The following is a 24,959-nucleotide window of genomic DNA, read 5'->3' on the forward strand; positions in this document are numbered from 1 at the left end:
CTCTCTCTCTCTCTCTCTCTCTCACACACACACACACACACACACACACACACACACACAAATAATGAAAATTTGATTACAACATAAATCCTGGGAAGAACCTGGAGTTTGCACTAGAATTAGGGGTTTCCAGATCCCCTTCCAACAGTATTAGTCTATTATTCTGACATTTCCGTGAACATAAAACTTATAAAACATTTTCTTGCCAGTCCTCCACCAAACATAAATTAGATTCTTATCCTTATTATAGATGAAATTTTGATTCAGATTAAGCTGATAGGCTTCAATTCTTAACTTTTAATCTCTTGTGCTAATTATGATTTTTCTTGCAGCTGATGGAAAGATTCATCTTGGCCAAGTGCTAGAAACAGTAGAAGCTATTACAGGTTGGTCTCTATAAATCTAAAGTCAATTTTATATCAAATTATATATCTATACTATACTTTTATATTGGTTTTTCTACTGTATTCTTTCTATTCTATGTTAATGAACTACCTGCAATTGTAGTTTAGAACATTTGCATTTTAGCACTAGTTCAGTATAAATTTCTGATAAATTATCACTAACTTCAAAATATAAATTAGCACACAAAACTATAAACAGATTTTCATAAAGAAAAATTATTTTTCTTATTGAAAATTAGAAGAGACATGGTATTCTGATAAAATTAATGCAGTCTTTACCCACATTTTACTAATTTCCCTCTAGTAAACTACATCTTTATGTCTATTATCATATTCATAATAGTAAAAGATTTTATATATATTTCTGTCACAATTAGTGAGAATTGTGAGCATTTGGCATATTTGTGTCCATTAATGTAGCTGTTGTAGCTAAAGAGACCTCAATATATGTTTGGAGGGAGGAGGGATTTCTCCACATTAACATATGCCTGTTTCTATGATGTTCAAGGGGGAGACATTGATATCAGTGACATGGGAGATGTTCTGAATGAAATGGGGATCGCTCTCACAGTAAAGGAAAACAAAGAGCTGCTAGAACATCTACCCATAACTTGTAAGTGTTTTAAAATGCTAATGTCTTGATTGCAATGTGCATTCTTACTGCATCTGAGAATGTGTATAAGGATTTTCTAAAATGCATCAAAAATAGTTTAAAATTTTATTCAGATTAATTATCTCATGCCAATGGAAATGTATATGTGTGTGTGTGTCTGTGTCTGTGTGTGTATATGTGTGTGTGATAAGTAAGCAGATAGATTATAGACAGATAAGACTGATAGGTAGGTAGGTAGATAGATAGATAGATAGATAGATAGATAGATAGATAGATAGATAGATAGATAGATAGATAGATAGATGACAGTTAATATGAAACAGCTGAAGACCTACAAGAGCACCAGAAGGCTGACAATGGAGGAGGAGAGAAAATATCTTTTAAAAGTTAAAAGTTTGGGAAGGGTCTAGGGTGGTGGCTTAGTGATTAAGAGCAGTTATTTTTCTTGTAGAGGACATGGGTTTGGTTCCTAACACACACATGGCATCTCATAACCATACATTAAGGAATCCAGTGCTCTCTTCCCAACTTCCTTGACATCAGATACACAACATACACTCAAGCAAAACATTTACACACATAAAATAAAATAAAAATAAGTAAGTTTTAGGACTGCAGTTAAGAGCACTGGCTGTTCTTTTGGGGACTTGAGTTTGATACCCAGCACCTATATGTCAGCTTATATCCATCTGTAAGTCCAGTTTCAGAGTATCTGATATTCTCTTCTGGCCTCTGTGGGCACTAGGCAACATGTGGTGCACAGGCATGCATGCTGTCAAAACACCCATGCATATAACATAACTTTTTAAAAATTAAAAAATAAGTTTTTTTTAAAAAGACTCAACTAAAAATAAGCATCACCATAGAGGATAAAAATTGTCAATAATTTTAAAAATGAATAATGTAATTTCATCTTAAAAATAATTATATCCATGATCTGGAGAGATATGTAAAACACTTGTCACATGTGGTGATTAAAAAGAAAATGGCCCTCATAGGCTTATATTTGAATAAGTGTTCCCTAGTTGGTGAAACTTTTGGGGAAGGATTGTGGGGTGTGGCTTTGATGGAAGGGGTATGTCATTAGGGGTTAATTGCCAGTTATCTCACTCACTCTGCCTCATGGTTGTGTCTCAAGATATGAGCTCTAAACTACTGCTTCAGCGCCATGCCTGCCTGCCTGCTGCCATGATCCTTTCCATGATGGCCATGAACTCTGTCTAAAATTGTGAGCCCCAAATTAAATGATGTCTTTTATAAGTTACCTTGGTCACAGTGTTCTGTCACAGCAATGGAAAAATGACTAGGACTGTGTTAGTATGAGAACCTGAGTTCAAATCGCTAGTACTCGCACAAAAAGCAGGGCATGTCAGCGTGTGCTAAAGCTTTAATACCACAGGGAGACCTGAGATGATGGGACAAGTAGCTTACTGGCTAGCCAATGGCAAGCTTCAGGTTCAGCAACATTGTCTCAAAAAAAAGAAGGTGGGGGGCCATCAAGACGGTTTAGAGGTTAGAGTGCTTGCCACCATCCTCATGAACTGTACCCACATGGTGCAAGGGGAGAACAGATGCCCCACAATTTATTAAATGTTTTACCTTAAATTATGACTTTTGCTGCATTGGTGACTCTCTACATGATTCATTTAAGTGTGACCTGATTTACGTTTCTTGTAGCTAAAGACAAAGTTCACAAGAACAGGATAATGGATGGTTTGAAGTCTTTCAATCGTAAGTGAAGTGCATAGAAAAAAATGGAAGGGACCCATAACTTACCTATGTTTTAATTTGTCTTCCTTTGTTAATTGCCTTTGTTACCAAAAAAATGTTTGCATGTTGGGTTTTTTACTTTTTTATTACATTCATGTTTGTTGAAAATAGAAAGTTGTATAAAAATGGGAAGCAAAGGGAATAATTGAGGTAGGAATTGAGATAATCGGATAATCTTATAAAGTAAACAAGTCAGAGCTACTTATTAATGAAAAGATGGCATCTTCATTAGTAGAAATCGAACTGATGACTGCCTATTTGAAAAATAATAGTGGGGCTGGTCTTGTAGCTCAGTGGTAGGGTTCTCGGCTTCTGTGAGTAAGGGCTTGAGTTCAATCCCTACCGCACGGAAGAGAGAAAAGGAATGAAGCCACGGACTTTAAATTCACCTTGACAGTGTTTAATAGAAGAGACTTCATGCTGTTCCATGGAGGTCTGTAAACATGGTACCACACTTCAAACTTAGGAAATAGATCCCATTTTTAAGCTCGTTATTGACCCTTTGTAGCCTAGTCTCATTAAAACTGGAAACCTTCTACAAAGTGAGTTCCAGGTCAGCCAGGGCTACACAGAGAAACCCTGTCTCGAAAAACAAACAAACAACTGGAAACCTTAATTGAAATGAAGAACTTTGGAATTAGAATTCATCAGATTTTACTAGCTCCTCTTGATTTTCCTAGGTGGAACTGCTAATATCAATAAACTTGATACGGTTTTGGAAAACATGGGGTGGAAGCTCACAAAAGAAGAAATCAAGGATCTGAAGCAGAGCCTGGCTGCTGACGGTGAGCATCTAGGATGTTCAGAGGTCTCTCAGAAAGTCTAGAATTTGTGCACATAGTCAGGTAGTCAATGTTCACCCCTAAATGTCCATCAGGCGCAGCTGGAAATTTTTAGATATAAAGGGAAGTGATGACCTCGTGTTTTTTTCGTTCATGATACAGTTCTTGCCACTTGACTGATGAGCTGAGCTTATTCGGATATTCTACTGGAATGGGAAGTGCTGGAAGATAGGAAAAATGTAGATGACGTCTGAGAGTAACAGCACAATTAAAATGTTAAAGATAAATCTCATGGAAAATGACAATGAGAAGGAACGAATGCTAAGGGTAGGGATAGGAGGTACTTAAGTGCCCCAGCCATCCACTGAAATGACCATTTCCACAATCTCTAATCCCACTTATTCAGACAGTGCCACCACTCGAGGAGACAAAGCAAGGAACAGAACATGATAGGTTGGGCACATTCCTTTGCCATGAAGCCATGGCAAAGCCTGGCACAGGACAGGGACCCTGGAGGATTCTCCCCAGCATGGTTGACCCATTACTCTGTTCTGAGCATCCTGGTGGAAGCATTGTGTTCTTGGGCTCCAGCTGCCCCAGCCTGGACAATGGTTACTCTTAACTGTATCAAATCACAGAGTAATTTCACCACAAAATGAGTAAAACAAGCATGTGAGCCTGGGGGAACTCTGGCTAACAGTACCCATGTGATCACATGCCGTGTCATTTTATCTATGTCACTGATGACTGTGGCCTTCACGAGGACATGGATTATTTTCAGATACATTTCTGTAAATGTACCTGTTTATTCTAATAGTATTACTTGTGTTTTATGGATATATTAAATAGTGGAAAATGCTTAAATTGCAAAAATTCGAACATGAAAAAAAATAATTACAATTCTGGATTTATCTAAACTTACTTTTTTCTACTTTGTTCAAATCATCCAGATTCCTTAAGATATAAAAGGTGAGACAATAAAAGACATATTTGGGATGGGATAAAAGTAACTAAAATGAACTTAACCGACAATGTCATATTTTTGTCAACTGATTTTGGTCAGGAACACTTAAGTCCTGGCCAAATGGTCTACCAATGGATGGCAGGAGTTATGCTAAGGAAACATTGCATAATTTGAATAGAGTTGATACTGAATACATCACTTTAAATATGATATTTTGAAATGTAAAATATGCCTTATATGACACATATTATGAAGTATTTGTAAATAAGAGCCACAATTACTTCATGCACCTTAAGCATTACATATGAACACTGCTTCCTGTGTTATATGGGATCTTCCTCCCTCTCATGCCTTTGCCAGTAAACTGCTATGCTAAATTTTGCATTTATAGGCCCCTTGTTTTAAAAGCTCATGTTTCAGGTAAGTGTGTGTGTTTCTGAACAATGTTTCAAAATAGATATTCACTTACCTGTTTGTAAGTTTTATTAAAATCTCATCTTACAATGTCTCACAAATTTTCTGGAACTTAATTCAATATTGAATCCCAATTGCTCCCCAAATGCCACAAAAGTATTACTTTATTATTGCTATATATTTTAGTGCATGAATATGCCACAATCTTATAATTTTTCTATTTAGTGGATATTTCCATTGTCTTTAGTTTTGTTGCAATGATTCCTTCCAGAAGTCTGCCTCATGATGCACATGTCAAAGAATTTCCATAGATATATACTTAGAAGTTTACACTCTACAGTTCCCAGATTTTAGGGTAGAGACATATTTACTTTTTCAAAGATAAGATCAAGTCAAAATTACATATTTTCATCAAAATCTTAATGGAATTATTTCCATTAGTTATTAACATTTACAGTAATCTTGTATAAATATGCATCTATTTCTTGCTGAGCCTTACTAATTTACTACTGAGGCGCTACTTATGAAACATTTTCAAATGTTTGTTGGCGATACATGATTCCTTTTATACAACTTATACTACTGCCATGGAATGAGCTATTGTCCTTTTATTAACTACTCAAAAAGCAATAATTCTCTCTCTTTCTTTCTCTCTCCCTCCCTCCCTCAGTCTCTTCCCTACAAGGCCAGTCTCTAATATTATTCTGACTACATTAATCTTTACACCGATTAGGGGAATTACCTTCAATACCCCTGGCAGTGGTGTCACCTTTGTTGACTCGTTATTAATAGAGCAGTAAATGTAATCCCCTACCCAGAAGCACCTCGTAGTTCTCACTTAAACTTCAGAGGAGTAAGTGAATCTGCCTGGAGAAAACAGGTAAATTGAGAATTTATGACATGAGCAAATGTTTAGTAATCTCCAAACATTACGAAGTACCATAAAACATACCGAACTCCTGTTTTAGTGGTCTGATCTAAATATAAGTTATTGAGCATAGATGCCTCTGAGTTTTGCCCCTTGAATGTGGAAAGTCCAAGATACTGTAGAACGAAATGACGGTCACATAGCTGATATTGTTAAATTTTTAGCAGTTTGTTTCTTCATTCTGATTCATCCTGATGAAGAAGATAAAGCTGTAGAGATTACTGAATATGTTGCTAGAATATTTTCCTCTTGCTATTTTTGAGTCATGTGATATATTTTTTTACTTGAATTTCTTATAGTGCATGGAAGAGTTGCATTGAAGAAATTGTTTAAGGGATTAAACACATTTACGGGTGAGTGAGAACCAAACCTCAGGCTTTATACAGTAGTGGAATTCCTTGTTCTACTATTCTATCCCTGATCTGTTTTGTTTTAATTTTGATAAAATGTGAACTTTTGTCCTACAATTTACCCTTTTGCTGGCTAAATGTGTAGAACATTCACATTGTCAGCTTTCTAGAGCATTTATTCTGGCAGTATCATTCACTGAAGTATTATTAATAAATACTCAAACCAGAGTACATCAGGTAACAGCCATAAAAGGCAGTTATTATCAATGTCAAGGGCAAATAACATAATTTAGTAAAAACCATAAAGGAAGACAATACTCCCCGGTAAGATGCATAAATGAACTGATTCTGATAGCTTTATTAGAAGTCATTAAGATAAAATTTATTTCCCTCTCCTCTGACTCATCCTCAGATCATAACATACATTCTGGCATTTCTATGTAAGCCAGTAAACATGGTACATGATCCCTCTTGATTCTGTATACATGTATTTTACTGTTTTTTTTTTTAATTTTCCTCAGATTAAAAAAATAAAAACCAAATCCTTCTCTAATGTTACGTTGTTTCTTGAAATAATTATTCTCTAACATTTGGGATGATAATATTTTACATTTTTCAAAGGACCAAAGGTTGACATGCGTGCGCTTCCAGATATAGTGGAAGAAATGGGCCTTGAACTGACAGATAAAGAGAGGATGCATCTGATAAGCGGACTGCCTGTTGATGGTGAGCTGTAGGTGGGAGCTTAGTTTTATAGGACTCTGGGAAGGTTTCTATATATATATATATATATATATATATATATATATATATATATATATANTATATATATATATATATATATATATATATATATATATATATATATAGTATTTAAAATATTGTATAAAGTTTTATTGTGCATAGAATGACAGGCGCAACACTAGTCTAGTAAGAAAAACCAAAGGAAGGGGCTGATAAAAGGAATTTTTAGAATCAGGTGGGAAAAGTCAAAAAAGACTGAGCATCTGTGCAGTTGAGCCTATTAAAACTGATGCAGATGCTGACAGCTATTTTGCTGCGAGCTCGTGAGGTACAGGCTGCTGAAGGCCACTGAGGGTAGGTGAGTCCATTTTCTTCAAGGACAAACCTGCTGATAGGCCGCCTGTGTTGACGTAGCCAACACTATGCCCATGCTTGTGTAAGCTCAAGACAGGTGGATGAGATGAAAACACATGCATTTGTGTATGGAATTCTAAAGTAAAGAAATAAAGATTATCTCAGGTGTCAAACTGCATAGTCTGCGAGACCGATAGTTCTCATTTCTAAACTCTTCAGGCTTTATTGGGGTATAAAAACACGTATCCACCAAATAATAAAACATTCTTCCTGAAAGTAAGAAATGTGTATAGCTGAGTGTGTGTGTTTGTCCAGGTCCCTAACACCAGCCCTCAGAAGGTGCAAGAAGTTCGAGGGCAGCCTATGTTGCTACAGTGACCATGACTCTGACAAATTAATAAAAATGATTATAATAAGAAAGGAAGGAAGGAAGGAAGGAAGGAAGGAAGGAAGGAAGGAAGGAAGGAAGGAAGGAAGGAAGGTATATATGTTTCATGAGTCTTACATTTTGTTTGGCATTAAACATGTTTTTCATTATAGAATCTGGGAAGATCTATAAGAACAGATTGTTGAGTGGGGTAAAGTCTTTCAAAGGTGAGTGGTGAGCAGATTGAGAATTGATGTCTAGCTTGTGTTTTTGAGTTCTCACCTCACACTTTCTGAATTTACCTTCTTTGTTATAAATGCCCTTTACCTCGACAATGAGTGACTTGTTTTTATGTTTGTGAAAAGTCTCACAATCTCCTGTATTTTTTTAAATAAATTGTCAAATTTTCATTTGCATTGTAGATAGATATATAAAATGATGACAATAACAAAAATTCCTGATCAGCTGGAGAAGTGCAGATGACCCCCAAATTAATCACACCCATTGTCAGGGATATTAAGCATTATTTTCCTCTTAAAAGATCTTATTTTGTGTGGGGGGGGGCATGGTGTGCATGAGAAGGTCAGAGGACAATGTGTGGGAATTCGTGATGGTTCTCTCCATCCCCCACGTGGGTCCTAGTAGTTGAATTCATGCCATCAGGATGGGTGGCATGTACCTTTACCTGATGAGCTTGGTAGAATGAGGTCCATTCTTTCATTATGATTTCTTTAGCTAGAACATATTTCTAGTGACATTCAGCTAAGGAAAAATAGACAAATTCATAAGGTTATAAATAAGGATTTCTCTTCCTCTGAGTTTCCCAGTAATTACTACAAAAAAAGAGAAGGATTTGGGGATAATTGAAGAGCTAGAAGCTCTACATTTGATCCCTGTTGAGAGGATGGAGGAAGGATGCTTCCCAGCGTCCTTAGGCCTTTTTGAAGGAAGACAGCCAGAATATTTCTCAAAAAACTTAGTGTGACAATTCATGCTTCACATTTTTTAATTTGAAAATATTATCACTAAGTAAATTGAATATCACTGTTAGAAAAATAAAGCACTTTGGGGCTGGAGAGATAGCTCAGTAATTCTGGCTGTTCTTCCAGAGTACCCAGGTTCAATTCCCAGCACCCACATGGTAGCTCACAACTGTCCAGTTCCACATCTGTGGAACTCACACAGACATACATGTAAACAAAACACAAATGTACATAAAAAATTTTAAATAAAGCATTGGTAGCCAGGAGCCTCACTGGTCACGTCCCTGGTGGCTCTCTCATCCCACGGGTCCCATGCTAGCTAACATCTATCTTCTCTTTTGGCCCCTTGGTTTACAATTATAAATTTTCATTTTTTCTCTATACACTCCCAGCCCCAATTCATGTTCAGCTTCAGAACATGAGCTCTCTGATATCATCTCAGGTAGTTTGTTGAGACAGGTATGTATTTTTAAACCCATATAATTTTTTCCCTATTTTTAAGAATCTCTACTCAAAAACTATCTTCAAATATGGATAAACCAGGTCTATCAAAAATTTTAAATATCTGTGGAAGCAAACGCTATGTGTTTCAAAGTCCTTCTGCTGTGTATTTCATTGTCTTCAATCACAACTTTATAAACTATTATATGAGTTTTACAAATGTAAAGTTATTTAATGCAGAGTTCTAAAGGTTCATTCTTTACTAATACTATTTAAAAATAGTATTATCTAGAAATTCATTGTATTTTAATATAATGCAGCTAATATATTTCTAATACTTAAAACATCTCTCTTTTTAATGTATCTATCTTTCTAAGGAGGAAAAATTAAACGAAATAAAATAAATGCTGCCCTAGAAAACGTGGGAATCAAACTTACTGAAAAGGAGCTTGATCTTCTAGAGTCAAACCTACGAGATGACGGTGAGCTTTAAGAGTTGCCAACTTTGCCTTCTGTAGAGTACCACTTGCAAACTGGTTTATTGAACTTCTCTTGTGTACCTTGTTGAGCTTCCTTAACATTGGTATTTTAATTTTCAAGCACAAATTTCTGTTTGGGATTTGATTATTAGAATTTGTTAAGTATATTACATTCTAAAGCAAAAGAAAAGAAGAGATAGACAGACAGACAAACCATCAAATTAGGTGCTCAAAACACCCAGCAGAAGCCAACGAATATAAAGGTCAGCTGGAGGTCCCATAGTAGAGAGAGTTCCAGGGAGGGTGAGCATCCCTTCCGGTGAGACTTCCAAGTAAAGAACAAATAAGCAGAAAGTCACGTCATCAAATCTAGGCTTGCAAACGTGCAGTGGAAATGGACTGACTTCAGGTTGCCACAGTGGCTTGGTCTGGCTTCGGCTTGCAAGGGTCTCGTGCACAGCAGTGTTCAGCATGTATGTGCCTCACCCTTTATCATCCCATCGGAATATTTACAAATTTTGTAAGCTGCACAGACTCAGTTTCATCTAAAAATATTTCTCTTTTAATTGGCATTTTAGTTCATGTGTTCTTCGTAATTGATGTTTTAATAGCAGAGCACAGTAATAATTAGATAAGCACACAAAACAAGTTATTATCATAATATTGACATACTTAAAGTCACCTCCATGTTAAAACACGGAAACAGGGTGCCTTTTACTAATATGTCAAGATTTCCCTAAGAGCTGGTCATTAAGATTGAAAGATGATTTTTCAAACATAATTTTCATGGGTTAAGTAAATGTTAGTTGCATATTTTTCTCTTTGGCAAGGTTTACGTCCTAATATCTGTTCTTCTAGGTAACGGGAAAGTTAATTTCCATGACTTGATGAAGGAAGTAAACACTATCATAGGTGAGACATGATTTTTCTAAATCCAAGGCTGTCACTTTTATCTGAACAACTATGCTGATTTCTCTATTCTCTTCCACTTTTGCTTACGTCTAATTATAGCTATAGTTTGAATTATACATACTCTAAGGTTAATTCTTCTAACTGTTCTTGGTTAATAGTAAGATTTCGTCCAGTATATTAATTTTCAATTAACATAGTTTTAGTACTCTGTGACTTAAAAGATATAAAATGATAAATGATGAAGTTGCATTTAATAAAAATATAAACTTCATAATCTGTGTAACAAAGCCATTCAGCTTCTGATTATAAAATTATCCAGACAATTAAAATATAAACTGAATTCTTCAATGAGTGTTTCATGCTGTGCTATGCTTGGTGTTTGTTTGACTTCTCCTGATTTACTAGGACAAAGGGAAGAAACCCACCTCTTTCCAATTAGAAGTGGTTAGGTGGTGCCTGCACTTTAGTCCTTTTACTAGTTGATATTAACACTGAATAGTCACATTGCTCATTCTTTTATTAATTCATTTTAATTGTTTTTAATGATTTATTTCTTATGCACATTGGTGTTTTGCCTGCATGTGTGTCTGTAGGAGGGTGTTGGATCCCCTGGAACTGGAGTTACAGATAGTTGCGAGCTGTCATGTGGGTGACTCAGGTCTTCTGGAAGCATAGCCAACTGAGCTCTTAACCACTAAACCCATCTCTCCAGACCCTCATTTTACCTTTATAAAGCAGGCTCTCCTTATGTAGCACAGGCTAGCCTCAAACTATATATAGACCAGGCTAGGTTTGAACTTTCGATCCTTTTGGTTCTATCTGCTGAGTAATAGAATTAGAGGCATGTCCCATGACATATCACACACACACACACACACACACACACACACACACACACAGGCAATTCATGCTATGCCATCAAGCCCCAGTGGGCCGTTCTCATCTCGTGGAGACTCTGACTCAGAGCTCTGAAATCTCTCCACCCTGCTCGCTAAGTTCCCACAGGTGGGTCATTACCATGCCAACCCCACTTCAAAATTCCCCCAGCCTTTTGAGGTGCACTTCTTGCAAACCCACGACTTGCCATAGTACCTTTCTCTTGGGGACCCAGTTGAACCACTGAGTGAGGGAAAACAGCACACAAGCTTAGTTCAGAATCCGTGGTAATCCAATCACTGTGCGCAACAACTAAAATCCTAATCTTATAAACCATATTAAATCTAAATCCTCTGGTGGCGAATCCTAGCATATTCACCATCAAAACTGGGGGCCACTTATATTTACATCTTGTCCTTTCCCTGTCCCTGCCCAAAAGCCCGTATCCCTCTCCTGTCTTTTCTCTTCCTCCCCCCAACCTGGAAGTCACGCCTACTCGCCCAGTGATTTTCTTTATTCATTAAAAGGGTCATATGAAGTCCTGAGTACATGATTTGCTCCTCATCCCAGGTAGCCCCTCTTGGAAAAGTTGAATTAGCATCAAAATACAAACAGCACCAGGGCTATCCACAACATATTTATTCATTTATATTTTAGTTTTATTTCATGTGGATGGGTGTTTTGCCTGCATATATGTCAGTGTACCACATGTATGCCTGGTGTCCAGAATAGTCAGAAGAGGGCACCAAATACTCTCTAACTTAAGTTACAAACTGTTTGTGGTCCTCCATATGGGTGCTGGGCATCAAACTAAGGTCCTCTGAAAAGAGTGGCCAGTGCTGAGCCATCTCTCTAGCCCCACAAATACTTACTTTAAAATATCATCTAGTCTCAGAATAACATATGAATCTGTTGCCTTTTCTCTGTTTTTAAGGAGAAGAAGAAAATGTCAAAGACATAAAAGATATTCTAGACAGCCTGGGATTGGACCTCACGGAGAAGGAATTCATAGAGCTAATAAAGAATCTCCCTATTGATGGTAAGCCCTGCTGTAGCCATCAGGGGTACTTAGGTGAAAGTTCACTTATAAGGACTTTACTACCTTTGTTCTGGTGGCCATGGAGACATTAAGATCAGATGGTCCAAATATGCTGTATGAGCAAGCCTCACTGTACCATTTAACTCTTCAGTACTTTAGATAAAAACGATGCTTTTCTGTAGAAAGTCTCCTTACAATAAAGAGGAATAGTAGTGTCGTTTGAATCTTGGCTTCAACTCATCCTACATTGACTTAAACTGTGCTTTTTCTTACAGCTGATGGAAATTTCTACCATAATAGATTAATGAACACTGTGAAGTCTGCCGAAAGTAAGTGATAAGCGATTAAATCTGATTCAATATCTTCTATTTATAACATTTTATACTTGTTGAACTGCCAGTTCCTCAGTCTGTCGTGTACCTATGTATATCTCCCATTCATCTGTGTTTGCTGCCTGCTTACTAGCCCCTAGTCCAGTTGACTCTCCAACGCACCATTTTGCGCTGGACTTTCAAGTCACTGGCAAGGCAGAAAACAAAGTGGAAGCCTGAACAATGAATGACAAAGAAAATGATTAACAATTTAAAAATCTGTCCCAGAGCTCAGAACGTTTACAGAGACACCGGAGAGACAATGGTCACTGCACGTTTCAAAATCCTCAGTCGGCATTTCTTTGTATCGTTCTGAGGGTAGATACAAATATCTCGAAAAGCAGTTGAAATATGACTGATTCTTTAAAAACAACTCAGAAAATACGTTTTACTTTCACCGTGTTTTGCCTTTGTGCACTTCCATTGACCTCTATGGACCTTGAACCTCATACTAAGAAACCTGTAATAGCCATGAAATAACTGGATTTGTCATATTTTGTCATTGATTTTTCTTCATGATTTTTTTTTCCTATAAGGAGGGAAGGTTTCTGTCAACAAACTGGACACAATGGTGAAAAACATGGGGATGAAACTCTCAGACATGGAATATAAAGACATGATCAAGAACCTGCCAGTGAGCGGTCAGTATGCCCAGTATGGTCAGCATGCCAGTGAGCTCTAACAGCCCTGGCATACTGGGACTTGGGTTTTTTTTTCTTTTGTTTAGATTGTTTTGCTCTTGTTATGATGGTGATGGTGGTAGTTGTAGTATTTTTCATTTGTTAATTAAACATTTTTATTTATATTTCCCTGTCATTCCATACACGGCTAAGATATATTTAGATTCTATCTGCTCCCCATTTTCTCCTTCAACCCCTCCCTGAGCAGAATGAAAGAAAAGATTGCTGACTACTTTTTAGAAGAAGATATATCTCAAATAGACAACCTAGAGTTATACCTCAGGGAGCTAAAAGGAAATTTAGTCCAAACATAGAAGATTATGAGTAAAGACTATAGTACGAATCCGTGAAAGACAGCCTAGGAAAGCAATGGGGACTCAGCAAAGCTAAAGGTTAGGCTTTGGAAAACAGAGTTGAGAGGCCTTTAGCTAACCTAATGAGGAACAAATAAGAAAACTGAAATATACAAAATCGGTAAGAAGTGGGAGACATTACAAATAATACCATAGACATACTCAAGTACACAGGAGACCAAGAAGAGAGGGTCAGATCCCTAGATGCACCGCCCAGCTCCGTTAGCATTCTTGGTGCTGAGAGAGGGCACCCGAGAAATCAACTCAGTGGAGGAAAATTAGACATGGAAAGGGAGACACTGAATGTCCATGTCTAGGTTGGAGCTTTATGTAGATAACTCATAGAACCAAAAGGAGACTCCAGATTGGAGTGAGTTGGGGTAAGCAAAGAAGAGAGATATGTTCAAAGTTCTGATTCCATAGGAGCATCGTTGAGTCATACATGTTTAGTGCAATTAATAATAGCTTGCACTTTTGCAATGACAACACCAGTGGATATGGAAAAGTGGATGGGGGAAAGCCCATGAGGCCTCCACTCTACAAAAAAGAGCTATAGGCAATTAAAGAATGCCACAAATGAGAGTCTTCCCCAGGGGCTAGTAGATCCACTGGTAACAAATATCAAATGAAAACATACATACAAGTAACATTATACAGACTAAGAAGGTCATATTTAGGAATATATATATATATATATATATATATATATATATATATATATACAGACACACACACACATAGTATAATTAATGGACAAAGAGATCACCAATCTGAAGTAGAGGGAGGGGAGTATTTTAAGGAGGGTTTAATAGAGGAAAGGGATAAATTCTTTAGTATTTTTCAAAAAATAATAGTATATACATTTAAATTGCTGAAACTGAATGATTAACATTCTAATCACAAAGCTAACAGGTTCATTAATGACTTATTTACATGATTAGCTTTCTACAATCTATACTTATTTCAAAATACCACACTGTACTTTGCAAGTGTGTTCAATTATTATTTGTCTAATTTTTTAAGTAATAGGGAAGGTAGTCACATTAGTTGATTCTAAAGTGAACAAGATTGCCAGGAGATGGGGTACAGGAGATTCCCTGGACAGTCATATCATGAAATGTGCCTTTTGTAACACTTGACTTTTAAAACATGTAAAGTTCTGCCTACTTCCAAATAAATCATACTTTAAATTAAAATGTGAGGTATGCATGCAACATTTTTTGCATAATGACTACTCACACCATGACAGCAAAAATATTCTCAAAATGATTTGCAGTTTGTATATACAATGCAAGTAAATAAACTAAAGAAAGTTTGCCTCTTTGTCAAAGAACTACTGAGAATAAACAAATTATATTGGGGATATTTCTGAAATCTATATTAAAATGTTTATATATGCCATGTGCTTTCTGTTAGACAAAAAACAAACAAACAAAAAACAAAAACAAAAGAACAAAACAAAACAAAACAAAAACCCAAACTCTGTCAATTGGGTGAAGAGGTGGTCAGTAGTTAAGAGGACTCTGTATTCTTGTAGAGGATTTGATTTCAAACACCCCCCAAAACAGCTCAGAACTGTCCAGAATTTCAGTTCCAAGGGATCCAATGCTCTCTTCTGTCTGTCCTCTGTAGATACTAGTCACATACATAGTGCACAGACACGCATGCAGCCAAAGTGCTCATACACATAAAACCCTCTAACAATGGTTTAGTTGTCAATTGTAAACAGCCCTAGTAAGCCGGAAGCAATCTTCTTTAGATTTTATCCTGTCATTGACCAAGCCTGCTCAGTCAGTCAACAGGTTCTCCAGCACGGGAGTGAGGATTAAAAAGAAAAAAGACAGTTAGACAACATTGTAGCATCACCCCCAGACAATTCTGAGACTGAAGGCAAATTTAATTTTCCCAATCTGCTTTTATACCATTTTAATTATATGCAAGTAATTATATGCAAGCAGTACAATAAGGAACTAAAAGGACAATAGTCAGGGGACAAGCAAGACAATAAACACAAAGTCCCACGATCACTCTGGTGATAGCTGTTTCTAAGGAGGATCAAGATATCTGAGCCTACTTCTTTATTCTACCCTAAAATCAGATTCCTTGTCCTTGGCCAACGTTAGGTCCCTGCCTGGACTTACTTTCTTGTCATGGCTCAGTGTCAGATTCCTGCCCGAAGTCTATTTCTTCTCCTTGGCCAATGTCAGACTCCTGCCAAGCAGCAACCCAAAAGGCTCTCCACATGTCATTTCTAAAGTTTTTATTACTTTGAATGATAAAAATAATAAATTTTAAAGGTTATATTGGTCATGTTTAAATGTTTGACCCCCTAATCCATGCTTATGAAGTATTTAAAATATGTTAAAGTGCTAGAGTATCTAAATACTATTTAATTTAATGTCACAATTCATGTTTTCTGAGTCTTGGGAGCATGTCCATATATACATGCTTATTTTCTTACAGATACTGGAAAAATTGAAATGGAAAAGTTGGTTGATGCAATGGAAGCTTTTACAGGTGGGTAAGTTTAACATAATACTGAAGCTCTCATCCTCTGCTGTATTAAATGGTTTTTATCAGAAGTATATACCAGCTTTTATTTTTTTATTGGATATTTTATTTATTTGCATTTCAATTGTTATCCCCTGTCTTAGTCCTGGTTTCTATTCCTGCACAAACATCATAACCAAGAAGCAGGTTGGGGAGGGAAGGGTTTATTCTGCTTACACTTCCACATTGCTGTTCATCACCAAAGGAAGTCAGGACTGGAACTCAAGCAGGTCAGAAAGCAGGAGCTGATGCATAGGCCATGGAGCTTGCTATCTCTGGCTTGCTCAAGTTACTTTCTTATAGAACCTAAGAATGCCAGCCCAGGGATGGCACCACCCACAGTGTGCCCTCCCACCTTGATCACTAATTGAAAAAAATACCCCACAGCTGGATCTCATGGAGGCACTTCCCCAATTGAAGTTCTTTTCTCTGTGATAACTCCAGCACAGTACCAGCCAGTACAATTGACCCCTTGTCAACCTGACACACAGTCATCAGTATTAAGCCTCCACCCTTACTTTCTTTTTCATCCCCCAAGATCTAAGTAACTTTAAAAGTCCCACAGTCTTTACATATTAAAAGTTCAATCCCTTTAAAATATCCAATATCTTTTAAAAATTCAAAGTCTTTTAAAAATTCAAAATCTCTTAACTGTGGGCTCCACTAAAATACTTTCTTACTTCAAGAGGGAAAAGCATCAGGGCACAGTCACAATCAAAAGCAAAATCAAACTACAACTGCCCAATGTCTGGGATCCACTCACGATCTTCTGGCCTCCTCCAAGAACTTGGGTCACTTCTCCAGCTCTGCCCTTTGTAGCACACACCTTGTCTTCTAGGCTCCAGCTGCCTGTCCTCCACTGCTGCTGCTGTTCCTGGTGGTCATCTCATGGTACTGGCATCTCCAAAACACTGCAACTAGGCTTCACCAATAGCCTCTCATAGGCTCTCTTCATGGTGCCAAGCCTCAACTCCTTTGCATGATCTTTTCAGTCCTGGGCCATCAATTGCAACTAAGGCTGAACCTTCACCAATGGCCTTCTACGGCCTCTCACAGTACAAAGCCTCAGCTACTCTTCATGACCCCTTCAATGCCTTCAAAACCAGTACCACCTGGGTGACTCTCACACATTACCAAGTTCAGCCTCAACACGAGGTACAACCTTGGCTATCTCTGGAACACAGCCTCTGTGCTCTCAGAAAACATTTCCCAAGAGATTTCACCTTAATGATGCTGGTCCCTTCAGCTCCTTCAGTCCTTCCCCTAACTCCTCCAATGGGGTCCCTGTGCTCAATCCAATGGTTGGCTGCAAGTATCTGCATCTGTATTGGTCAGGCTCTTGCAGAGCTTCTCTCTCAGAAGAGAGCTGTATCAGGCTCCTGTGAGCAAGTACTTTGTGGCATCTGCAATAGTGTCTGGGTTTGGTATCTGCATATGGGATGGATCCCCAAGTGAGGCAGTCTCTGGATGGCCTTTCCTTCAGTCTCTGCTTATATTCTGCATTTTGACTCATTGCTAAGGAAGGCCATTGGGGCCTGGACTTGGGACTCGGTGGGTATAAAGAGTTTGTCACATAAGTGTGAGAAACTGAATTAAATCCCAGGCATCCACATAGAAGTAGGGTATGGAGTACACAAATGTACCCAAAGTGATGAGGGCAGAGACAAGTAGACCCTGGGGGCTTGCTGCCAGGAGGAAGGGAGAAGGGCGGAGAGGGAGAGGCAGCTGTACCATCCATATATCCATTTAAAACAACTTAAAGACTCATTTGCTACTGCTTCTGACACTATCGCTAGGTTATCAAGATTTTAGTACTAAAATGCTAAATGTTTTTCTCATTTCTGGAGATACTCTATACTTATCAGAATTTTGTTTACTATGATATAAATATTCACACATATTGTTATTATATACATAGACATGTATACTAGAAACATACAGCAAATGGCAAGGCAAAATTGGATAAATTTTGAAGATTAAAAATGTTACTGTGAGGAACACTAATTTTATTGATTTATTTTTTCCTTTTTTCAAGACAAGATTTCTCTGTGTAACCCCAGCTGTCCTGGAATACTCTGTAGACCAGGCTAGCCTGGAACTAAGAGATCCTCTGCTCCTTACCCCCACCCCTTCACCACCTACCCCAGAACCCCTACCCTCTACCTCCCACATGTGCCACCACCAGCCAGTTTGGAACATTAAATCTTGTGCTTTACATCAAAAGAATTGTACTTGTAGAAATGTCTGTTTATTTCTGATTAGGCTCCTAAATTTCCGAGTTTTATACACATTTATCCCTGCCATTTTGTCAAGTCTCCAAAAATTAAAAAATATCTTATTTAAGCCACCAGTCAGGGTAATTTTAAAATGTTTCTTCTATTGGTTTTATGTAGATAAGTGTTATTTAAACATTAGACTTTAATTTGTGCAACATGCCTTACAACCATGGTTAAATATCTGGTTTACCCAATGACAACACTGCTGTCTTTTCAAAGGTAATAAGATTAATATCAATGATCTCCACTCCGTTCTGGGAAGCATGGGCATTGACCTCACAGAGAAGATGCTCTCTGAGCTGCAGAAGATCCTGCCTGTGGACAGTAAGCCTCAAACACTAACGACGTGTCACCCATGAGTATCAGTGGACAAAAAAGGAGCTTTAGACTTTTTTACTTAATTCTCTGTGGATATCACTAGAGTATAAATTCAGCCATACGTCCTTGGTGCTATTAGAACTATGCAAAGGACTTTGGGTTGTATAAACAAGAAAATATGAGGAAAGTAAAGAGGAGTGAGAAACAAGGAAGGAAATAAAAGGAGAAAAATATGTGATTCACTATTGTAGAAGTCTACTAAATGTGTGTGTGTTTCACACACTATAGAACAACTAAAAATGGTGGGCAATGCCAGACTGTAGATTTATCAGAAAGCAAAAATTTCCCATTCTCAAATTCATATGTATTTGAGGATGGTGTAATGTAAATATCTAAGGAAATATAATGTCCCAATTCTATGTAATCATAATACATGTAATTCTGTCTTTAATAGTATTTCTCTTGTGAAATAAAAGATTGATATTCATGACATAAATATATACTTAGTTTTTATGATTTTGTATTACAAAAAATACATGGTAAATATTATTTTATTATAGATGATGAAATGGTATTCCAGAAAAGATTGATGAAGGAAGTAAAGTCTCTCAAAGGTAAGTTAGGGAATTAGTAAGAAAACAGAATTTTCTCAAGGAATCTCATGGTCCAGATAGTAATTCATTAAATAGGGAATCCTGTTTCTTATTTATAGCCCATTTCCTTACATTTTGAAGGATATTTGTAATTTGACAAATAGTACCCTAGACACTATCTTTGCTTAAACAAAAATAAATTTGGAATTTTTCAAGTTTTACTTCAAAAGAACTACTTCATGTATTTTTGCAGCAGAATTGAAAAGAAAGGTCAAAGTTCCCGGGTTCTTGTTTTGTTTTGGTTTTGTTTTGTTTTGTTTTGTTTTCTAATTCAGCAAGCAGCAAGTTGATAATAATTAACTCAAAGCTTCAGAAAACACAAGTAGGCTTTATTGTTCAAAAGTATGGCAGGAAAAAGGGGCCTGCAAAGGCTCAGTGTGCAGTGTGGGCTTGATTCAGACACAACCCTCAGGGAGAAAGGTTCTGATTTTAATGTTTGAATTCTACTAACGCTGCTCTCTGGAGCAGAGTCTGACTGAGCTTTTAGTGTTCATATTGTGATATAAATATGTGAATCGTCAAGTTTTTTTTTAAATTTTAGTATGAGCCAAGTTTGATAATTAAATCAAACAGTGGTGTCTAATGATTAATGTTTTAAATTATTTGCTTTCCATACATTTCTAATCTAATGTTTTTTTTTCCCAAAGGGAAAGTTGACGTAAATAACGTTGACACCATCCTGGAAGATATGGAGGTTAAACTCACAGAACCAGAGCTTAAAGACCTAATGGAAACCCTGCCAGTTGATGGTGAGTGTTATAAAACTGCCATGTCTCTTCTTGTGTCTTCACTAAGCTATATAAGGATTTTTAAAGTTTTATTTTCTCAAAAAGACATTGGAAGAAGATAAAAAAAATAGAAATCCTATTATTTCATTAAAATCCAAAGTCACCAATCCCTTCTCCAAGTAGATTAAGATATACTTGGGGTAACACCTTGATTACTATCTAACCTCCAAAAAATGGCTAAGGAACAGAACAGACATTCAGAGAGTAAAACACAAGTTTCAAGAGAAGTCATGACCTCAATAAACAATATCCCTCAACCAGCCCCTTTACCCTGCCACTCAGGAAGTTTGTGGTCCATGTCTCTATTCCAGTCTACGCTGAGGTTTACACAATTGGATGCTGGCCAGACCTAACCCCTTAAATGATCCTTTTGAAACCAAATCTCAACATTTCCACGTTGAAATGGATACCCTTTCCTGCCAAGCTTACTCTATGATAGCTTCTTGATGGCCGCTTGCCACATGTTTACCCAAATTTAACTATACTTTCCTCCTCTTGGCCATTCCTCCCCTCAATCCCAAGGTTGTCTTAAACACTCATGTGTAGTTTTCCTCAGTTTATCCCCAAGTTCTGTCCTTCTGCTACCATGGTCCATATTTCAAGCCTGTCGCCTCCAGTTGATGGTCTCAGAACAGCAATACAACTCTTCTCTCCACGTTGTCTTTTTGTACATCTTTTCAGTTTATTAATCTTAATTTTCTTTTATGTGTATGGGTTGATGTACCTGCATGTATGTCAGGGCATCCTATGTGTGGCTGGTGTCTGCAGAGGCCACTCAGAGGTGTTAGATTTCTTGGAATTGCAGTTGTAGAAAGTTTGTTATGTGAGTGCTGGGAATTGAGCTTGTGTTCTCTGGAAAGCAACCCATGATTTTTAACTGGAGAACCATCTCTCCAGCCTCGCTCCCTAAGACTTGTTTAATGTTTAAATTATGGGTATGTGTTTGTGTGTGAGCACAACCATCTGAGAGTAGCAGCCACAGAGTCCTGAAGAAAAGCATCAGGAACTCTGGATCTGCTCATCCTGAACATGGTTATTCTTCAAGAGCTGGAAGTATTCTTCACCCCTGAGCTGTCCGTCCACCACCACTGCTGCATCCTCTCCAGAGACCTCACCTCCCAATCCCACATGGTCCACTGAACTGCTGGAATGGTTTATCTAAAATTCAGACCTAATGCAAATAGTGAGTACATTGTTTTTTCAAGGCCCTGTGAAGACCTGTCAGAGACCGTGCTTCTACATGACACTCTAGACTTCACAGGATCTTCATTACCAGGACCACTGACATCCTCTCACAATCTTAATTATACACATAGGCAGGAATGCTTGATCTCTTGGCTTTAGTTTTGCTCATGCCGTTCGGATGATGCATTTGCTCATTTCACTTGGGAAACTCTTTTATTCCTTAACTTTAAACCTCTACTCAGGCACACAGGCCCTGGTTTTATTGTAGCTCACTGGTCAGACTCATTCTTCCATTTTGGTAGGTGTTCTTCCCATCTCCCCCAAGACATTTGACAAGGACATCTTGGGATGGTCCATCTTCACTGTCAACTTGATTGTATTTAGAATTACCAAGGAGATGAGTAAGACATGCATGTGATATATCTGTGTGGATGCTTCCAGAAAGAATTAAGTGAGGAACGACACCCCTGAATGTGTGTGACAGCATCCCGTAGAATAAAAGCAAGGGGACCCATAAATCTTCTTTACTCCTTCTTCAGCCACCATGAGGTAAAATGGTCTGACCCATGATGCCCTGTTCACAGTGACAGACTGAATTTTCATTTCAGAGGAAGTGTATTTCTAAAGTTTAGATCGGATATGCACTCAGATGGATAGTACTTCCAGACTTTACATGGGAATATCTTTAGTGACCATTCTTTCTTCTGTTGTGGGCTCAATGTCCATTACCACTAAGAGAAAAGAGAATAAAACATTGCAACAGCAACAACTCCAGAACAAACCAAATACTAGAATATAGATCAAAAAAGAAAGCAGTGTGAGGAAGAGGGAAGTGATAAATCAAGGAATAAAAGTCTGACTGCATGAGAGTGAACCACTGGTGTGTTAGTAAAATTGGAGAAGAGAAAGAACAACAAACAATAAAGTATTCTTAAAAAATACGAACAATACTGAAATATAATGGAAAGGTATTAATAGATGAATGAAAAAGACGAATGAGATTTTAAAAAAAAATTTTTTTAATTTTTCAATTTTACACCTCTTACCTCTCCTCTTAAGTTAGTGAAAACAGGCAAAATTCCAATCTGTGTTATCATTCTCAGGACATTTATTTCAAGATGCCTGGTCATACAAGAGCAAAGTCTTTTGAAACTTCAAAATTACTTTTCTGGGCTGCAGATGTGACTGGATCGTTAAGCTCATGTACTGATTCTGCTTAGCACCAGAGTTCAGTCCCCAGCACCCCATGGGGTAGTCAGAACTGTCTGGAACTCTGGCTCTAATCTGTTGATCTAACTCTGATCTGTTGCCCTCTTCTGGCTTCCATGGGCATCTGAACTTGTTTGTGTATATGCCTATTTATGGCCCACACAGACACACATATGCATGATTAAAATATAATACATCTTTTTAAAATGTCTTTTTCTTCTAGCTTTGGCAAGTTCCATTCAGAAATTTAACAAAAGAAATACCACTTAAAACAACGTGTCAGATATGCTGGCTACAGGTTTCTGAGATACGGTGAAGGGAAAACATTTCTTTTCTAGTGTTATCACACAGGTAGAGACACTGTCCCCTGGATTTAGCACTTTGTAGAACTGTGGGCTTCTTCCATGGTTAGAAGAAAAGTCTCTCGGTCCTGGCATCAGTCCAACTTTAGTGGGGGGTTTATGGTTGGTTGGTTGGGGTACTTGCTTTCTTTTTCTCAAACCCCAACAAGCAGCATGCCTGGATCTTTTATGTGCCTCTGTACCCCAAAGCTCCTTTTTCTCTTTCTTGCAGTTCTTCAGTTGATCTTTTCATTTAATTGGCTTCAAGTTCATTTTCTTTTTTCCCTGTTTGCTCTCTATCTTTAATTAGTTACCAGTCTCCACTAAATGTTTCTTTCTCCATTCATTTCTGTTGGGTTTACCCTTCCTTCCAGGAGCAGAGATTCAGTTACTCAAAGCCTTTGTCAATTCTTTTGTGTGGTTTGTTTCATCACCAAAGGAAATCCCAACAGGTACTCACAAAGGGCAAGAACTTGGAGGCAAGAACTAATGCAGAGGTCATGGAGGGATGTTTCTTACTGGCTTGCTTCCCCTGGCTTGCTCAGCTTGCTTTCTCATAGAACCCAAGACTACCAACCCAGGGATGGTACCACCCACAATGGGCCCTCCCACCTTGATCACTAATTGAGAAAATGCCTTACAGCTGGATCTCATGAAGGCATTTCTTCAAGGGAGGCTCCTTTCTCTGTGATAACTCCAGCTTGTGTCAAGTTGACACACAAAACCATCCAGTATATCCATTCACTACTAATGCATTGGAATCTTGGAATACTGTATAAAATAATATCTTTATGCTATATAAGATGATCCCTTTGACAGAAGATAGGCTCTCATTAGCCTTCGTCAAGTACCTCCCTTGCCAGAATCCGATCATTTACCAGACCAAGGACAAGCATACCCTTAAAAACAAACAAAATCTATTAAATTAACAACAGTCATTGACTTTTAAAACTTTTAAAGTAAGGACTTCTTAATTTAAAATTTGGGATTTCTGAAATTCGGGACAACTTTAATTATGATTTTAAAAAGACTTTCCTACTGGGTAACAGGATACTCGGAAGTACCTGAGAAATAACCACAGAAAATCCTGAAGTGGAAAAGCTTGTATCCAGCTGGTACTGTAAATGAAACAAAACTCTGAACAGAATCAGTGCGACACACGCGTGGAGCAAGAGCTCGTAGGAAAGCTCTAGTTTTCCCTGCATTCTGCAGGTAGCTTGATGGGACCGAATCAAAAGTTGTATTAAACATAAATATAGGTGAGAACATGAAAGCAATCTAATTTTTATTAATTAATTAATTAGACTGCTTTTTTGGCTTAGGTTTTTTTGGCCTCCAAGGGACTTTGAGAAACACGTAATTATGTTTGCGTTTCTTGGCCAGTGTACTATCCAGAAAAAAACAATTCTGAAAAGCTTTGATTCCAGTTTACTCCTATTGCCTTTTCAAGGCTATGCCAAGCTCATTGCTGTTTTTAAAATGTTTGTTATGTTGTACAAATATCTATGTTTTTAAAATGAAGATTTAATGATTACAGATATAAAGGAATCTATGTGGTTTTGGGTTTTCAGTGCCTAAAAAGGCCTGAAGTTAAAAATCTTCAAGAAAATTTCTTATTTTGCTAATACTGTGAGCACATCACTGGATGGATTTGTAATTTCATAAGGCAACCATCCATAAAGTATACGTGATCATATTCAAACTTTGTTTTTAGTTATTTTCTTTAGGTTTAACCTTGACAGCATTTATAGGAGGCCAAAGCTTGTCCTTGTGAATGAATTAAATTTGTACTTAGCCTGACTACAAGCATAGTTC

The 24,959-nt window shown here is 37.5% G+C and overlaps 1 protein-coding gene across 1 annotated transcript in view; it reads left to right on the forward strand.

The window, feature by feature from the left end:
- Window positions 1–24,959, forward strand: part of LOC115065364 — a 130,868-nt gene that overhangs the window by 21,578 nt on the left and 84,331 nt on the right. The window contains exons 13-28 of the mRNA XM_029546147.1: window positions 333–386; window positions 913–1,017; window positions 2,695–2,748; window positions 3,468–3,572; window positions 6,175–6,228; window positions 6,847–6,951; window positions 7,864–7,917; window positions 9,492–9,596; window positions 10,452–10,505; window positions 12,316–12,420; window positions 12,696–12,749; window positions 13,328–13,432; window positions 16,288–16,341; window positions 18,870–18,974; window positions 19,529–19,582; window positions 20,269–20,370. Of these exons, the coding sequence (XP_029402007.1) occupies window positions 333–386; window positions 913–1,017; window positions 2,695–2,748; window positions 3,468–3,572; window positions 6,175–6,228; window positions 6,847–6,951; window positions 7,864–7,917; window positions 9,492–9,596; window positions 10,452–10,505; window positions 12,316–12,420; window positions 12,696–12,749; window positions 13,328–13,432; window positions 16,288–16,341; window positions 18,870–18,974; window positions 19,529–19,582; window positions 20,269–20,370 (1,269 nt within the window). The remainder of the gene's footprint in view (window positions 1–332; window positions 387–912; window positions 1,018–2,694; window positions 2,749–3,467; window positions 3,573–6,174; window positions 6,229–6,846; window positions 6,952–7,863; window positions 7,918–9,491; window positions 9,597–10,451; window positions 10,506–12,315; window positions 12,421–12,695; window positions 12,750–13,327; window positions 13,433–16,287; window positions 16,342–18,869; window positions 18,975–19,528; window positions 19,583–20,268; window positions 20,371–24,959) is intronic.

The sequence above is a fragment of the Mus pahari genome, chromosome 14 (assembly GCF_900095145.1).
Source record: "Mus pahari chromosome 14, PAHARI_EIJ_v1.1, whole genome shotgun sequence".
Lineage (NCBI taxonomy): Eukaryota > Metazoa > Chordata > Mammalia > Rodentia > Muridae > Mus > Mus pahari.